The sequence below is a fragment of the Cinclus cinclus genome, chromosome 8 (genome assembly GCF_963662255.1).
Source record: "Cinclus cinclus chromosome 8, bCinCin1.1, whole genome shotgun sequence".
NCBI lineage: Eukaryota > Metazoa > Chordata > Aves > Passeriformes > Cinclidae > Cinclus > Cinclus cinclus.
In genome coordinates, this window is record NC_085053.1 from 4,969,752 (window position 1) to 4,986,665 (window position 16,914).

General features: G+C 44.6%; 1 protein-coding gene across 1 annotated transcript in view; it reads left to right on the forward strand.

The window, feature by feature from the left end:
• HMCN1 (hemicentin 1) overlaps window positions 1-16,914 on the forward strand; it is a 162,797-nt gene that overhangs the window by 94,519 nt on the left and 51,364 nt on the right. Inside the window, exons 41-50 of the mRNA XM_062497861.1 lie at window positions 3,805-3,980; window positions 4,249-4,345; window positions 6,415-6,537; window positions 8,297-8,458; window positions 9,069-9,350; window positions 9,760-9,927; window positions 12,652-12,765; window positions 15,144-15,230; window positions 15,638-15,829; window positions 16,570-16,743. Of these exons, the coding sequence (XP_062353845.1) occupies window positions 3,805-3,980; window positions 4,249-4,345; window positions 6,415-6,537; window positions 8,297-8,458; window positions 9,069-9,350; window positions 9,760-9,927; window positions 12,652-12,765; window positions 15,144-15,230; window positions 15,638-15,829; window positions 16,570-16,743 (1,575 nt within the window). The remainder of the gene's footprint in view (window positions 1-3,804; window positions 3,981-4,248; window positions 4,346-6,414; window positions 6,538-8,296; window positions 8,459-9,068; window positions 9,351-9,759; window positions 9,928-12,651; window positions 12,766-15,143; window positions 15,231-15,637; window positions 15,830-16,569; window positions 16,744-16,914) is intronic.

Consider the following 16,914-nt stretch of genomic DNA (forward strand, 5'->3'; position numbering starts at 1 on the left):
GAGAGCTGTTCTTGAAGCTTTAGTCTGACACGCTGGGCCCAGACCCTGAGAAGCATTCAGTAGAAATAGTCCCAACCTGTAATGGAAGGCCAGGTGAGGAGGGGGTGTATGGAAGTTAAAACATATGTCTGCACATCCACCCTCATTTGCTAAAGCATGTAGGTATAACATTGAAGAAATGTAACTGCAGCAGTGAATTTACAAGTTTGATGTGTAAAAGCTCATTTACGAGCAATAAAAGAAAATAGGTGTTTGTGTAAAACCAGGTGGATCTGCCAGGTCCTGAGAGATATTCTTGGGGCAAGTGCTCTGTTGTCTTTATTGCACCAGAAGGAGGTACTGGGAGTTCCCCATCCAGCTCTGCAGTTCCCATGCCATTCCCAAGCCTTGCTCTGCCTGCTTAAATGGAGGGGGCTCTTTTAGTGCTAAATAGTGACACTGTTTTGAGCCCAGCCAGTCAGCTCTGTCTCCTTCAAGGAGCAGGAAAGAAGTGGTTTTTTTAGTTTGTCAGTTTTCCAGATTGTCAATAGATTAATTCTCAAATCTTTTTGCCTGAACTTGTGTAAATTCATCCGCCCTTCTGATTAGGGCAATGCTCTCAGTTACGTGATGTGATTATTGGGACTGTCCTGTGCAGGATTTTGGTGATCCCTGTGGGCCTCTTCCAACTCAGGATATTCTGTGATTGTGTGTTTTCTTGTAATTTGTATGAATTTCATTCTGTTTGTTTGGTTTTTTTTTTAACTTGTATCAGATGCCTTTTCATATTCATGGAATGGTTTGGGATTGCAGGGAGTTTAAAGCTCACCCAGTCCCATCCCTGCCATGAGCAGGAACACTTTCCACTAGCCCAGGTTGCTCCAAGCCCCCTCCAGCCTGGCCTTGAACACTTCCAGGGGTCCAGGGGCAGCCACAGCTTCTCTGGGCACCCTGTGCCAGGGCCTGCCCACCATCACAGGGAAGGATTCCTTCCCAGTATCCCATCTAACCCACCCTCTGGAAGGCACTCCTTGTTGTCGTGTTCCTCCAAGCCCTTGCCCACAGTCCCTCTCGAGTTCTCTTTGAGCTTCTTGAGGCACTTGAAGGGTCCCTAAGGTCACCCCATGTTGTGTTCTCAGAGCCTGTGGCTGCTGTGCCAGCAGGGATGCCAGGGAGTGTGACTGTAGCAGGTTTTGAGTTCCCTTGGACAGCTCAGAGGGATTGTCCAGCAGCGAAATGAGGATGAACAACAATCTAGTATTTGTTTTAGAAATGTAACAGTGTCAGATGTGTAGAGAGGCGCTTGAAATTGAGGCACCTTTGTAGTTTTGCTTCTGCTTTCACTAGGTCAGTGGTCTCTGCCAGTCTCCAGCATTATGGCGATCCCATGTGGAAAACCTTGCAAGAAAAGTTGAGTTTGGATGAGTTCTAAGCAGGGGCAGCTGGCCAAGCTGTTTGTTCTGTGTTTGACTTTCAGAATTGTCTCCTTTGGTTAGGGTACCCCTGACTGAAGTCCTGGTGACTTTTGCAATCTGGAAGGGGCAGTTCAGAAATCCAGGACTCTGCTGTGGCAAATGAACTGAAGTTAATATAGGCTGGAACATTTTGTGTCTAGAGCAAGGAATATTAGGGTCTCCTTTGGAGTTTGAGGACAGGTGTGTATGTCTGTGTAATGTGACATAGATATATTTATTGTTCCTCTTATTTTCTGGAACCCCTGTCCATTTTAGCTGGAGGAAATGAAAACAGTTAGGAGTTGTGTATGTTTAAAATGAGTGTTGCATTAGAAGCTGGCCAGGGTTGAGCTTAGCTGCAGGACCAGCTTGAGTGAGGCTGTCACCAAAAAGTAATATTGCTCTTCAGACTTGCCTCATAAGGGCAATCTAATTAAGAAGCCACAGGAGGAAAAGAATTTGGAGTAGAGTTGGGACTGGGTTGGTTGGAAATGTGCACTGAGACAGGAGTTGGAACAAGCTTGGTTAATTACAGCTACTATGAGCATAATTAGATTAATTTTAAACTCTGTTCCTTCAGAAATAAATGCTTTAGTGTTTGTCTCTGTGTCATAAACTCGGTTTCCTTTTGAGCACGTTTCAATTCATTGAGCCAAGAGGAAAACTAATTGGTTAAAAGTCTTTGGAAATAAATTTGCCTTCTGCAGGAATGAATCAGCTTCCAATTCTCAGTGCCACAATACTCATAAAAAATCTGGACCTTCTTGAGTTCTAGAAAGAAAAAAAAAAAGAGAAACTTTTTTTTTTTTTTTCACTTACTATATTTCTTATCCACAGGGACCAGGCTTTTCCCTAAATTATTTCCAAATGGTGAAATCAGCAGCTCTGCTCTGTACTTCCTGGGCAAGAAACACAAAGCTTGATTGTTCCTGGTCTTTTCAGGCCACCTCAAGAGCTGTCTTGCTGTGCCCCGAGTGCTATTTTGTGACATGTTCTGGTCTCCTGTGTGTGACTAACCTAGTGTACTTGTTCTCACAGATGGTCCCACTGCCTCCCTTCTCACCCCAAGGGTCTGTGCACTCAGACCCTCAGTGTCTGGGATAATGGATCCCAAAACCAAAGAGCAAAAGAAATGAGACAAAAAAGGTTCTTATATTTGGTCCTGGTCACTTTTTTGGGGAAATATTTTGTCTGTTCTTTTCAACTCCAGCCATGAGCACTTTCCCTATGGAAAGTCGCTGACTTGCTGCGTTCAGGGTTTAGTTCTCAGTTACTTTTGGTTTTCTGATTGTGGAAACACAACATTTTAAAATGGCAGGGGGGGAAATGTGTTTTCTTAAATCCTGGCACTGTTCAAGAACTGCTAATGGATTTCAGTTGAAGTGTCCAATGTTTTGGGGTTTTTTTATTTCTACACAGAAATCTTCCCTTTCAAAAGGAGATTTTTCTACTGTCTGATTTGGAAATAATAGTGTAATAATGAGATTATCACTGAACTGCAGGACAAATGTAAATGTAGTTCTCACTACTGCAATAATTAGTAGATTCCACACAATCCTGATATATGAGCTAATTGTAGATTATTATTTGTTGATTAAGTCATTAACCATTGACTTGCTTGCCAGCCATGTAAATTTTCATTCTGTAGGCTGTATTTGGCCATCTCTGGGCAAGGTCTTTTTAAGTTAGAGTTTTCATTAAAACCAAGTAACCTTCTTGGCACTGTCTGGAACAGCTCAAGGCATTTTTCAGCTTCTGAGGCTGGTTGTTATCTCATGAGCTCTTTCAGTGGCTCTTTTTCCCTCTTGCAAGAATGCATTCCCCCATTTTTATATACTGGGGATTTTCCTTTCTGTCTACATTTCGAGGGGATTTTTTGCTAGTCTTGGCTTATCCTTATGATTTCTCTGTAGCTGATACCTCACTAGTGTGTATTTTTTGCAGAAGATATTCTGTAAATAACAAAAATTATTATTGGGTTTTTTTTGTGGTGTAAAGGAGACTGAAGTTGTGGGTAACTTAAGGTCTTAGTATCATTTTATCTTTGCTAAGTGAAGTCCCTTGGCTCCACATTATTTTTGATCTGGGAAGTCTTCAGTGTCCAAAGGTCCCTTAGTTTGAGCAATAGGACAAGAGGAAACAGCCTCAGGTTGTGCCAGGGGAGGTTCAGGTCAGATATCAGGAAAATTTCTTCACAGGAAGGATGGTCAGGCACTGGCACAGCTGCCCAGGGCAGGGGTGGAGTTGCCATCCCTGGAGGGATTTAAGACCTGTGGGTGTTGCCCCTGGGGACAGTGCTGGGGAATGGCTGGACCCAGTGGTCTCAGAGGGCTTTTCCAAGGTAACCAGGTGTGTGATTGTGTTGGTGCAGTTCCCCCCGACATCGCGGGCGAGGAGCAGAACGTGTCGGTGCTGCTGGGGCAGGCCCTGGAGCTGCGGTGCCGCAGCAGCGCCGTGCCCCCGCCGCGCCTCACCTGGCTCAGGGATGGACGGCCCTTGCTGGAGAAGCCAGGCCTGAGCATCTCTGCGGATGGGAGCGTGCTCGAGGTAAGCTGGGCAGGCACGGGGTGCTGGGCTTCCTTCCTGGGGAGTTGCACCCTCGGGGGAGGTGGGACAGCAGAGAGGAGCGTGTGAGGAGGGAGAGATGTCGGAGACCCCGGCTGTCTGGGTGCAGAGCTTGCTGAATTCGTGCTCTATTATTAAGATTCAGGGAGACGCATGTAACAATAAAATTGAAACCTGAGGCCCCTCTCCCTACACATTTAATGAATAATTATGTAGGAAGAAGAAACCCAGGTTTTCCTTTTGTCCCCAGATTGAAGGAGCTCAAGTGCAGGATGCTGGACGTTACACTTGCGAAGCGACAAATGTTGCTGGGAAAACTGAGAAGAACTATAATGTCAATATTTGGGGTAAGATTTATGAAGCTTATACCAGAAATGGGAATGAGGCTCAGAGCTAAATTATGATGTGAGACACTGAAATCGTCTGTAGTTCATCAACATTCAGTTGCTGAGGCTTGTGCAGGAAGATGTTGTTGTATTTGCTGTACTTGAACAGGCCCAAGACAGTGCACACATTTTTCAAATTGCTTAAATTTAGTTCTAAATTAACACCAGTTACTCTACAGGCCTTTGCTGAGCTTGCAGGAATGAGAATAGTTAGAGCTGTAACTAGTGAGTGCTATTCCTTCTCATGGCAGGGGGGTGGAACAAGATGATTTTAAGGTACCTTCCAGCTCACACCGTTCTGTGATCTATGATTCTGGTTTGGATCCATGGCTTTAATGCCATTTAAAGTAGCATACTAACTTTCCACTTACTGAAATGCTGAAGCATTGGAAATTCAAATAAATAAAAACTGCTTTACCTAGCTTTATTTGCTGTACAGATTTATTAGTGCTGAATCATAAAAACAGCGTTAATAATTGTTTCTATGGCTCTATGATGAATGTGGCTTAGGACATTATTTTAATAATTGCTTTTGAGGGGGTTTTCCGCACCATCGTTTTCTTCTCGTATGCAAATTGAAATGTCCCTGTTTTACTGTTATAAATCAATTCCTTGGTTTGGAGTCACAAGACTAGAATTACCTATGAAGGTTTGTAACACTACAATGACATTTTTCAGATTTTAAGTTTGTCTTTAAATAAAGACCCATTCATGACATTTAAATTAGAGGTGGGTGCTGTAGTACCATGCAATTTTCCCATGCTGAAGCAAATACCATTTATTGTGCAGATCAACCTCTGCTCTCCTCTCTCTCTCCCAGACTTTTGCCCAGGACTTTTTCTGAAGGGGTTCAGAGTTGTTCTTTTATGCAGTAAGACCATTCCAGTAGGATTTGAGTGGAGGGATAATTCTTTGCTAGTTAGCAGCTTTGATGGGATAAGCTTGATATAAACCATAGGCTGCCTGTGAAAGCCGTCTATGGATAATTGTTTGGAATTATAGTTTTCATTTATGCCCCAGCACCAAAAGTCTTCCGTGCCATATTTTGACATTTTAAATCCAGGAAATGTATCCTTCTGAGGACTGGTGAGTTCCTGAGAGCTAAGTGTGGATCCAGGAGCCAGCCCATGAGTTAAATAAAGAGAATAGCACAGGCTTGTCCTGGCTGGAAGCAGGACAAATAAAGGGTAAAGCAGACAGCACCATAAGGCCTTTGGCAATGTTGTTTCAAACCCCACACATGTGGTTGCTGCTGGAGAGCTGGAGGTGTCAGAAGGAGAAGCTGGCTATTGTCACATGCATTAAAAAGTGCCACATAAGTTGTTCACCTGGAAGGTTTTACTTGCCAGATTCAACCTACATTCTCTTCTGCTTTTTCTTGGTCTCTACCTACTCTATTTTCATCTGATGAAAATGATTCCTTGATTCCTAAGTGGCAATTATCCCTTCCTTAGGGGTTGAACCAAAGTGCTTTAAGACTTGGAGAATCAGAGTAAAACACTGGTCCTTTTTGTCTGCAGCTGGTTCTGGTTTAGAGACACAGAGCTGCAAAGCAAAGTGATCCTTCCGCTGCAGGAAGGTGATCAGAGGGGTGAGGTCCATAGCCTTGGATGTGGCTGCCAGTGTGCTGATGCAGGAAAAAGTCAAAGGAAAAATGTATTTTAAAATCAATTTTAAAAGTCACTGATTGATGACCTTTGTGGGTTTATTAGCTGAGGTAATGGATGAGGCAGGCTCTTAGAGTTGGGAGTCATTTGACAAAGTTCTCCAAACCAGCTTTGTTCAGTGAAGTCCACAGGCAGCCCAAAATAAAGCCTGTGCATGCAGCAGCCCTTAGAGCCCAGAAGGATGGATGCAGTCATTCCCAAGTGTATTGTTCCCTACCCAGGGCCTGGTTAGCATTGAGGAGATGATCCTTGTCATTGCTTCAGAGCTGAATGGGAGAGATTTGCATGAGGGTCATTTGGGGTTTACTGCTGGCTGATAATGTGTTGTTCCGAAGGCTCTACTTATTTGACTTTTCTTTGCAGTGTCCCCAAGTATTTCTGGCTTGGATGATGGCTCTCAGCTGACAGTCACTGAAGGGAGCTTGATTAGCCTGATCTGTGAGTCCAGTGGCATCCCACCACCCAGTCTGACCTGGAAAAAGAATGGTGGGTAACTGCCAATTGTCTGTTTTATAAAGCAAGTGGGATAATTCTGATCTGCTGGGTTTTATTTTCATCTCGTGTATGTTTTGGATGGTTTGTTCTGAGGAGTTCAAATGTGCAGATATCTGCACAGTCCTGACATTGGGTAAAGTGAACTCCAGGAGCGGATTATTTCCTTCTCTCTATCTCCCCTCTGCTTGGATTAGGTGTTCTAAAGTTGCAAGAGAAGTGCTTAGATTGCTTAGCTGACAAAAATGAACTGTGGAGCACTTAATGTGTTTATTTACCACGGGGCAACAGGACAGCAGCACGGTGCCCCATCCCTGGAAATGTTCCAGACCAGGGTAGATGTCTTTTGAGCAAGTGGAAGGTGTCATGGCAGAGAGTTGAAATGAGGTGATCTTTAAGGTTCCTTCCAAACCAAACCTGTTCTGGGATTCTAAGACTTGTTTGTGGAACCCAGATGTCAGGGCCAGGGTCACTGGCAGTCCCTTAGTGTGGAGTTGAGTTTCTGCCCTGTGATCCACTGTATAGCAAAGATTCTCTGAGCTTGTTTTAAATCTGTAGCCATGGCATCCTGCCAAGTGGTGAAGATGCATGTAGTTGTAGTAATTGCTTTGGAGATTCACCAAACCCTCTCTCTTGCCCCATTTTCTTCAAGAGCAGTCTGCACATCTTTTGCTTTAGGGGTTAAAGTTGCATTGCCAAACACTTCTTTAGGAATTGGCAGACAAAGCTAGCTATTTTCAGCACCTTCATTTAAGCGTTGACACTGTTAGAGATGGAATATAGGACAAAATAAGATAATTTTCTCTTCCAGTGTGGTAATTATTGTGTTATTAATCAGTCTTACTTGTATCTGTGTTTTTCTAAGCAGCACAATTCAATGTGGTATATACTAGCTTTAATTAATTTTGGCTTATGGAAAGAGCAGGTTTTAATTACAGAACTCTTATTCCAAAGCATTACATTTTCAGAGAACAGGAAGTTGTTTTTAAACCCTGTCTCTTGGAAGCCAGAAAGGCCTTGTATGACATGTAAATGCACTGCAAGGCTAATGTGTGTACATTTAATGGCAGGAAGGAGACTTAAACCTGCTAGAAAGTCCAGAAGAGCAGTTAGGAAGAGGAGTACACCATGTTTGACATCTGGTGCATTTTGTAGAGAGGACTTTAAATGCACAAGAGGGAAACAAAGATTAAGTTTGTTGGAAGTATCCATGGCAGGTGCACTCCTTCTGTCATGAAGTCTCCCTGCAGTTTGGAAAGAAGAAGATGGATAATCTGAGGTCTCCTCAGCAAGACTGAGGAATCTACTCAGAGAATGCAGTGGGAGTTTGCTGTCATGTTTCTGCTGAGGATTTCCTGAGACACACAACACACAGATGGTGTGAAACCTAAATTACAGGTTTCTAAGCACTGGCTGTTCTGTGTGAGACAATTACACACTGAAAAATGAGTCACGTTTTACTGAAAGTGCTGAGCTTTCTGCTTAATGGAGGTGTTCCAAACTCTGCATGGGTGTGAGGGAGAGTCAGTGTGCTTTAGCTCAGGGTATCCCATGAAGTCAGTGGTTAATACAGAAAGTCCTCAGGATCTGCTTGTGCCAAGTTCCTGCTCTCTGGGAAAACTCTGACAGAGTACTTCTAAAATGGGCAATTGTGCCACTCAGTCTTTTTGAATGAGCCAGTGGACTTCACACCATGTGATTTTCATGTGCTCCTGGCCACTTGTGGCCTTATGTGACAGAAGGTCTCTTGCAGGTTCTCCCGTGGTGCCGGAGCCATCGGGAAGGGTGCGCGTGCTGTCTGGGGGCAGACAGCTCCAGGTTGCAGTTGCTGACAGGTCTGATGCTGCATCTTACACCTGTGTTGCTTCAAACGTGGCTGGGAGTGCAACCAAAGAATACAACCTGCAAGTGTACAGTGAGTGCCAGGAAAACTCTGATTACCGTTTACCAGTTCTGCAGTAATGTTCTGGGAGAGTGAGCCAGGCAGTGGTGTTGAGCTGCAGGGTCTCCAGAGAGACGGTGCTGGCTGTAGGACAATTTAGAGGTAGTTCAAAGAAATTAAAGTTCATTAGAATTTTGGCAATTTGGACCCATAGCCTGAAAGTTGAAAGTACACAATCCAGGGATGTAACCCCTTTAGTCTTGTCCCCAAGCTGCCGTAGTGATGACAACTGACTGAACTTAGATCTCCCTTCATTCCCTTTGACTTTACTGTATTTTTGTTAGGAATAAAAGGAAGTATTTTTAAACAATCCCACAGAGAAGAAAATCTTCCAAAATCTGTAGGGATTGACAGTGCTGGGGCAGTCTTTTTAAATTTAATTTTTTCTCATTTGTATTTTCAAAATTGCCTGTAAGTAAACATTTTAAAAAACATTTTTACTTTATGCTATGGGAGAGGGGGAAAGGAATTGATTTGCCTTTTACTGGCTCTGCTGCTCTGAAAAATTGACTCGGCAGCAGGTGAAGATTCTGAAGTGCAGCTTCTAGTTGACTCCTACGCTGTGTCCCTTGTTCTTCCCTAGCTCGACCAACTATATCCAACAGTGGTCCCCACCCGTCAGAAGTTGTTGTCATGCAGGGAAGGGAAATCTCCCTGGAGTGCGATGCTCAGGGCGTTCCTGAGCCAGCAGTGATGTGGCTGAAGGACGGGCGGCCACTGGGAAGTGGCAGGGACGTGGCAGTGCTGGATGGGGGCCGTGTCCTGAGGCTGGAGCGTGCCCGGCTGTCTGACACTGGGCTCTACGTCTGCGTGGCCACCAACGCCGCTGGGCTGGCCGACAGGAAATACGACCTCAGCGTCCACGGTGAGTGGGGCACGTGGAGATTCACCACTGGGTGGGCAAGAAGTGGCGTGGAGCTCAGTGCACCTCCTGAGTCTGCTGCAGGGGATGCAGCTCCAGTGTTAGGAAAAGCCCAAATCCAAGTTTATAACTCGTGAATATTTTAAAATTGTAGCCTTCTTTATATTAATATCAATCTACCCCAAGTTGCTTCATCGCCCGAGATAACCAGGATATGGTACGATTTTACGTGATAGTGGGGTGAGAGTCATGGTAGGAAATATTCTGTTGTTGGAGAGAGAAATTAAGGTTTAACCAAAACTACCCTCCTACTCTCCGTCAGTAAACTAATATTTGGGTGACACCACATTTTGTAAGCAAAATGAGTTTGTATTTGCTTTGAAGTATGGCTTTTCTTTACTCTTTGCTGTAGTTCCCCCAAGTATTGGTGGTCACCTGCAGCTACCTGAAAACATCAGCACTGTGGAGAAGAATCCCATCTCCCTGGTTTGTGAAGCCTCAGGAATCCCCTTGCCAGCAATAACATGGCTCAAGAATGGGTTGCCTATCACCTTGAACAGCTCAGTGCGAGTCCTCTCAGGTACAAAAGGACAGATGGCAACATCTCACTTTGTCATGCCTAGAAATACACTTCATTAGCTCTCCTATTTATTTTTCTCCACCTCTTCTGCTTCACACTTATTCTGCTGTTTAAAGAGGAAAAAATCCTTGAAAGAAAAAACGACAAAAACCAAAGCATATCTTTAATTTCTGTGGGTCTGTATATGAAATCAAAGGCAGCCCCAGATATGAATGCATGTAAAGGCATCTCTGGCTGTGTTGTTTCTTTGACCTTGGGTTTGCAACTGGCTAGTAGAAATTTGGGGTGACTTTATCACTCTGCAACTTCCTGAAGTGTGGCTGTAGTCAGGTAGGGATTGGTCTCTTTCTCCAGGCAGCACTGACAGAACCAGAGGATACAGTCTCAAGCTGTGCCAGAGGGGAATATAGATTGGATATTAGGAAGAAGTTTTTCAGAGAAAGAGTTATAAAGTACTGGAATGGTCTGCCCGGGGAGGTTGTAGAGTCACCATCCCTGGATGTGTTTAAAAAAAGACTGGATGTTGCACTCAGTGCTATGGTCTAGTTGAGGTGTTAGGGCAGGGGTTGGACTTGATGATCTTGAAGGTCTCTTCCAACCCAGTGATTCTGTGAATTTCATGACAGTAAGTTTTGATGGGGTTTCTAATACTCTGTGATAGCCACCAAAGCCTGCATCATGAACCTAAGAAAACTATCAGACAAGTAAAGAGCTGGAAGGTATTTAAGACTGTATTTGAAGCTAAAAAGCTTCAGGGTATTTTAATGATTGCAGCTTTTAATGTTACAGATAGTCCTGTCCTCTGCTTTTCCATTTTTGCATATGGTGTGTGGAAAAAGGAGTGTGTATGTGTGTGTGTGTGTGATTATTTCCCAGTATGAATGTGGCTCTGGGAGCTGCTCTGCATTCCCTTCTGTGTCAAGCTGCCATCAAGAAAAATAACATCTTCTGGGCTTGATTGTTTCTGTCCTCTCTCTTGCTTTCTACACCCACACTAATCTCACCTCCTGGATTGTCAGAAAGGGAGAGACAAAAAGATGTTTATTGTCTCTGGATATTGGTTGTGTGGGAGGGGAAACACATCAGGGCTCAGGGCTTTGTTTTCCTCCAAGCTTTGTGCTTCAGAAAGCTACACATTGTAGTTGTGAACTGTAGCCAGCATGGCACTTGGAGCTTTATTTGTGCTTACACAGCTATAAAAAACAACAACAAAACTCCTCTAATTTTGCAGTTAAATACTTTGCCAAAGCAAGATTTTTGGTTCTGTTGATTGAAAACATACTTGGCATTGTAGATAATTTCAGTGTGTGGACACACTGCTGGCAGCTTTTAGTCAGTTAATTCAGATCATGGAATCACAGAATATCCTCAGCTGGAAGGGACCCATAAGGACCATCCAGTCCAACTCCTGGCCCAGCACAGGACACCCCAACAACCCCAACCAGTGCTTGAGAGCATTGTCCAGATACTGATGTTTGCTTTTGATGATCCTGCATATCTTCCAGGAAAAATAAAAAAAAATCCACTGTACCCCACCTGCTTTGCATGCAGCCCATGCACTAAGCTGCACAAGGACTTTAGGAAGGGGAAGAGCTTTTGTTTAACCAAATGTGGAAAATCTGTCCTGCCTCAGCACAGGGGAGGGATGGGTGTGCTATGGTGTGTGGGAAGGGAAGGTCACAGTCTCCTGCAGGCAGGTTTCTGCTTTTGTTTTGGCCTTGTGCAGGGATGGATGGGAGAAGGGATCAGGAAGATGCAAGGCTGAAAGACCTGAGCCTCGCTCAGTCTCCCTGTGCTCCCTCCAGCAGGCAGGATTCCTTGGGCAGAGGCACATCCAGTAACCAGCTCAGCAGTTAGTTCCTCCAGATGCATGACTGGGATCCTTGCTTTCTGGGCTATGTCCCAGCAGTGATAGGCACAGGCAGGAGCTGCCCAGGGCAGGTGTGGTGTGGATTAGGGATTGGTTGCTGGTGGGAGAGCTGCTAACCAGAAACTGGGAAAAGCTGCAGGCTGGCTGCCACCTCGGGCTTCACATTCAAATGCTCCCTAATGTCTGTTCTGCTGTTCCTCTGCCAAAAAGCAAGCAAAGAGAAGTTGCTCTGTGATGGCAAAGCAGGGGTATTCATGGTCTTTGGTTAAAGATACTTGCAAATCTTCCTTTTAAATGAACGTGTCTGTACAAAGGTGACTTGACAACTACAGAATTAAGAAGAATCTGTACTTTTAAACCACTGCATGTAAACCAGTGTTGTTATCAGCTGTTGCTATTGTTATTATTGATGGCACAATTAATGCAAATGCTAGAAGGGAGAAGGGGAATTTTATTCTTTATCTATACATATTAAAATACCTTAAGGGTATTCATAACGCAAGGTGTTTATAGAAATAAGCTTATTTTTGGGTGTACTGATGAGGCATTATTAATTTTCCTGAATATTCATCTAGAATCTCAGTATAGCAAAGCAGTCTTGTGAGAGAAAACCCTGCTGTCAGAGGTAGTGTAGCTGTCCCAGTTTCCTGCCCAGAAGTGTGTGTTGCAAGCACAGTGTTCCTGCCGCATCCCAAGTGCCGATCCATGAATTCTGTGCAGTGGAGCAGGGCGTGTGTGCCCTGCCCAGCCCCGGGATGGTGCTGGGTGGCAGAGCAGGGTGTGTGTGCCCTGCCCAGCCCCGGGATGGTGCTGGGTGGCAGAGCAGGGCTCTGATGCTGTTTTGGCTGTCTCAGGTGGCCGGACACTGCGGCTCAGCCCCGTGGGAGTGGCAGATGAGGGACATTACACATGTGTGGTGACCAGCGAGGCAGGGGAGGCCAGGAAGGACTTCCACCTGTCTGTCCTGGGTGAGTACCTGCTTGGGTTTGGGTCAGAAGGGTTTGTACATTAAGGGAGTAATTCTGTATACTTTGCTAGTAGTTTAAAAAAATTATGCCAAAACACACCTCCTTATGGGGGAAAAAAGTGAATTTGATACCAAGACAGAAAATCAGGGTGTAAAGAGAAGCTTCTCTTACACAGGATCATAGAAACCTGGAAGGGTTTAGGTTGGAAGGGATTTTAGAGCACATCTCATTCTGTCCCCCCCTCCCCGCCATGCACACAACTATCCTGGGTTGCTCCAATCCCTGTCCAGCCTGGCCTTGGGTACTTTCAGGGATGGCACCCTGTGCCACCGCCTTCCCACCCTCACACGGAAGGATTTCTTCCCAGTATACCATCTATCCCTGCCCTCAGGCAGTAGGAAGCTATTCCCCCTTGTGCTGTCCCTCCAGGTCCTTGTCCAAAGTCCCTCTTCAGCTCTCCGGAAGCCCACTGAAGTCCTGGAAGGGGCTCCAGAGTCTCCCCAGAGCCTTCTCCAGGATCAGCAATCCCAACTCCAATACAGTGGAAACCTTCAGTCAGCAGAGCCGGGGTGATCCTGCTGATGTACTTAGACCAGGAGTTATCTAGCAGGCTCTTTAGATGCTATTTGAAACCATTAATGTATTATTTTATCACATTGCTTAGTTTTCCAAATCAGTATTTTCCCCAGAAAACACTACTTCTTGGTTTAATAACTGCTATTTTTATCAGTAATTGTCAGGCCTGGCACAGTGCAGGTTTTCTCACAGCATTTCTGTATAGGATTTTGTTCTCAGTTTCCTTTCTCTGAGGTGCCAGGCACCCTCATCTTCCCTTGCCTTCAGCTGACTTGGGCATATTCAGCCTGTAAGTGATAATTCTCATTCAAGTCAGTTCATGTGTATTTGATGAGCTCATGGAAGTGTGGTAGAATGGAAGAAATGGATAAACACTGGAAAGCATTAATTGTCTGACTGTTTTCTTTGGAGGGTTTTAGTAGCAGGGTGTGCTTGAGGCTTCTGGGAATCTCTGTTGCATAGTCTTTGTTTTCCTTGAAGAAAAATTCTCAGTGAAGCTGATTTCAAGTGGAAAATTCCACTGTTCAGTTTTCTCTTCCCTGCCCCCAGTAATTTCTTTGTCTTTCTAGAGCAAAGTTACTGGAATGGGGCCTAACAATGGCACAGAATCCTCACCAGTCACTGTCAGTGGGAGCTGTACACAGACATGCCAGGGTTCTTCTGGGTTCTTGTAGGAGGTACAGCAGTTTGCAGGCAGAGCTTAGTGTAATAAGCACAATATTTATAAATTTGTAAAGGGTTTGGAGTGGCTTTGCCATATTTCTGAAATTAAGATGTGTTGACGAGTTACTGTATTATTTTGGAGTCAAAGCGATGAGTTGCTGTCTTTGTTTATGAATAAATGTAACTTCTGGCTGAAGTACTGAACTTTATGATTTTAAGCTTTGTTTCCCCCCATTTGTTTCCTTCACTCTAGTTTGAACTCTTCATTAGTTACCAGAAATCTGGTGTAGCATTCTTGTCTCTGTTGACAATGAATTTTGCATATTTCCATGATTCATTCTTTTATAAAATGTTTTTTTTTCCAACAATGAGCTAGATGACAAATAAGCTGCTAAATATATTTTAATTCCTTTCTTTTTAGATCTTCTGTCTAGGCTGAAAGTTTGCATTTTACAGGATTATTAAAGCATAAACCTGGCTCCATACTCTGACCATTTTGTTACAAAATTTCCTATATCTCCTGGATATGGAGCTGCTTTCTAATAACTATAGGTCTCCTTTTCAGCTTGTTACACTCCATGCCTACTTCAACTTGTAGTGCCAGTTTCTTTGGCCTGATCTACAGATGCCTCCACCTTGAAAGAAATAATTTATCACATGCTTTTAACCACCACAGCTACTCCCCAGCATGTTCACAGTCTGCCCTCCTCATCCAAAAGCACAAGTAGACCAGGATAATTTGGAAACATGTCAGCTATACAGTTGGAGTTTCCTTGCCTTGAGTTGGCTGTTTGGGTGGGTGGGATGAGTATTTTAGGTGTTTCATCTTCTACTTCCCTAGAGAAATGTAATTTGTACCACATCAAGGTGCCTTTAGATGTATGTAGTATGTTCATTCCTTCATGGAATTAGCTGTATTTGCAGAGAACACTGATAAGCCGTGGCACAGCATCCACTTGTTGGGAATCTGTTGTTTTGCTCTTGGGTTTTTTATGGCAGTTACTGTGTAACCAAAAAAGAGTTTGCTTTCCTAATCCTGTGTTCCTGGGCTCATCCCTCCTAGCGCCATCATCAAGCAACCTGTTGCATTTTGGTGTTGCAAAGAATCCATGCTGATGTTGTGTCCTTGCCTGTTGCAGTGCCTCCAGGAATTGTGGGGGAAAATGCACTGGAAGACGTGAAAGTGAAAGAGAAGCATGGAGTTACCCTGGTGTGTGAGGTGACAGGTAAAAGAACAGTTTCTGATTTACCTTTGCTCATCAAAGCCATGGTTAGATCATTACTGGTGCTGCACAGCCTGTTTTTAATGGGATTTCAGTCAGTGGGATTTTTAAATCTCAGATTTAACTGTGGTGCCTAGAGCAGGACTAAGCACTCCTTGTAAAGGTTGGATGAAATGAACTAAGAGGAATGTTGCTGGGATATTTCTTCTCTGAAGGCCTGTGGAATTTCAGAGAAGGTGTATACCACTTCAGGAGGTTCAGAGACTTCAGAATGAATATTCCAAAACTTCCCTCCTTACGTGTACATGAAAAGCACACTTGAAACTGTATTTTCCTGTTTCTCAGAAATCTTAGCATATCCTAGAGGTTATGTACCAACTCATGTTTGCCATTTCCCCAACTCCCTCCAGGGAACCCCATGCCACAGGTGACGTGGCTGAAGGACGGGCAGGCTCTGGTCGAGGCTGGAGATCCCAGGATTGTCTCCAGTGGGCGATCCCTGCACATCTCTGAGGCACAGCTCCTGGACACGGGCCGGTACACGTGTGTGGCATCCAACACTGCTGGGGACAGGAGCAAAACCTACAGCCTCAACGTGCTTGGTGAGCAGCTGGGCTGCCTCTGCCACAGGAGCAGGCAGCTTGGGGAGAGAGAGTCCCGTTGGAATTCTGTAGGGCTTTACTGACAGCAGTGCACAGGTTGCCTGTCTGTGATGGGAATTTTACATCTTAGTAATTGATAAGTGATAGTGGTTTGATAGAAACACCAGTGCTGTGCTTTAAACAATGGAGTTGGAACATAGGGAACCTTCACAGGACATCGTCCCTATGGAATGGGCAGGACAGCACTTCGGCTTATTGTGATTCAGGGAAGGAGAATCTGAAGATTGTGATCTCTTCAGAAAAGCTGGAACCATCTGCACTTCTCATTTTGATTTTTTGTTTTGTTTTGGTTTTTTTCCCCCCATAAGGGTTGTTGCACAACAAAGTGCAAACAATGGTGAGTTTGTTTTCCACAAACAACTTATTCCTGGGCTCATCCCTCCTCCCAGCAATATCAAGCAGCAGTTCTGCTGAAGGAGCAATAGCTGGCTTCCTGGGGACCTGAGCTTGACAGAGGCATGGGTGGGAGTGAATTCCACTGATTTGGGATCACTGTTGATTTCAGGACAAAGCATAAAACCAGCTGAGTGTTTTCTGGATCTGGGCTTTGGTTCTCCTTGTTGGACTGCCTCCCAGCTAGCTGAGGCTGCAGATAGATTCCTAGACTGAAGAGGGACCAGAAAATAGGCTTTTCAGAGAGGGGCTTTCCTCCCTGTGGTTACTGATTTTGTTGTTCCCAGTGGCTCCAAGCATTGTGGGAGCAAACAGCAGAGGAAATGCAGAAGATGTCACCGTTATCCTCAACAGCCCCACCTCACTGGTCTGTGAAGCTTACTCCTACCCCCCAGCCACCATCACCTGGCTGAAAGATGGGAATCCCTTAGAGTCCAGCAGAAACATCCGCATTCTACCAGGTAAACTCTGCTCTTACTGAGAAGTAACACCTAATTCTTTCATTGCATGTTTTTCTGTTATGGAATTCTTTAAAAAAAATCTATATTTTTCTTAAGTGCAATACTGGCACAGGTTGTCCAGAGAAGCTGTGGCTGCCCCATCCCTGGAAGAGTCGAGGGCCAGTCTGGATG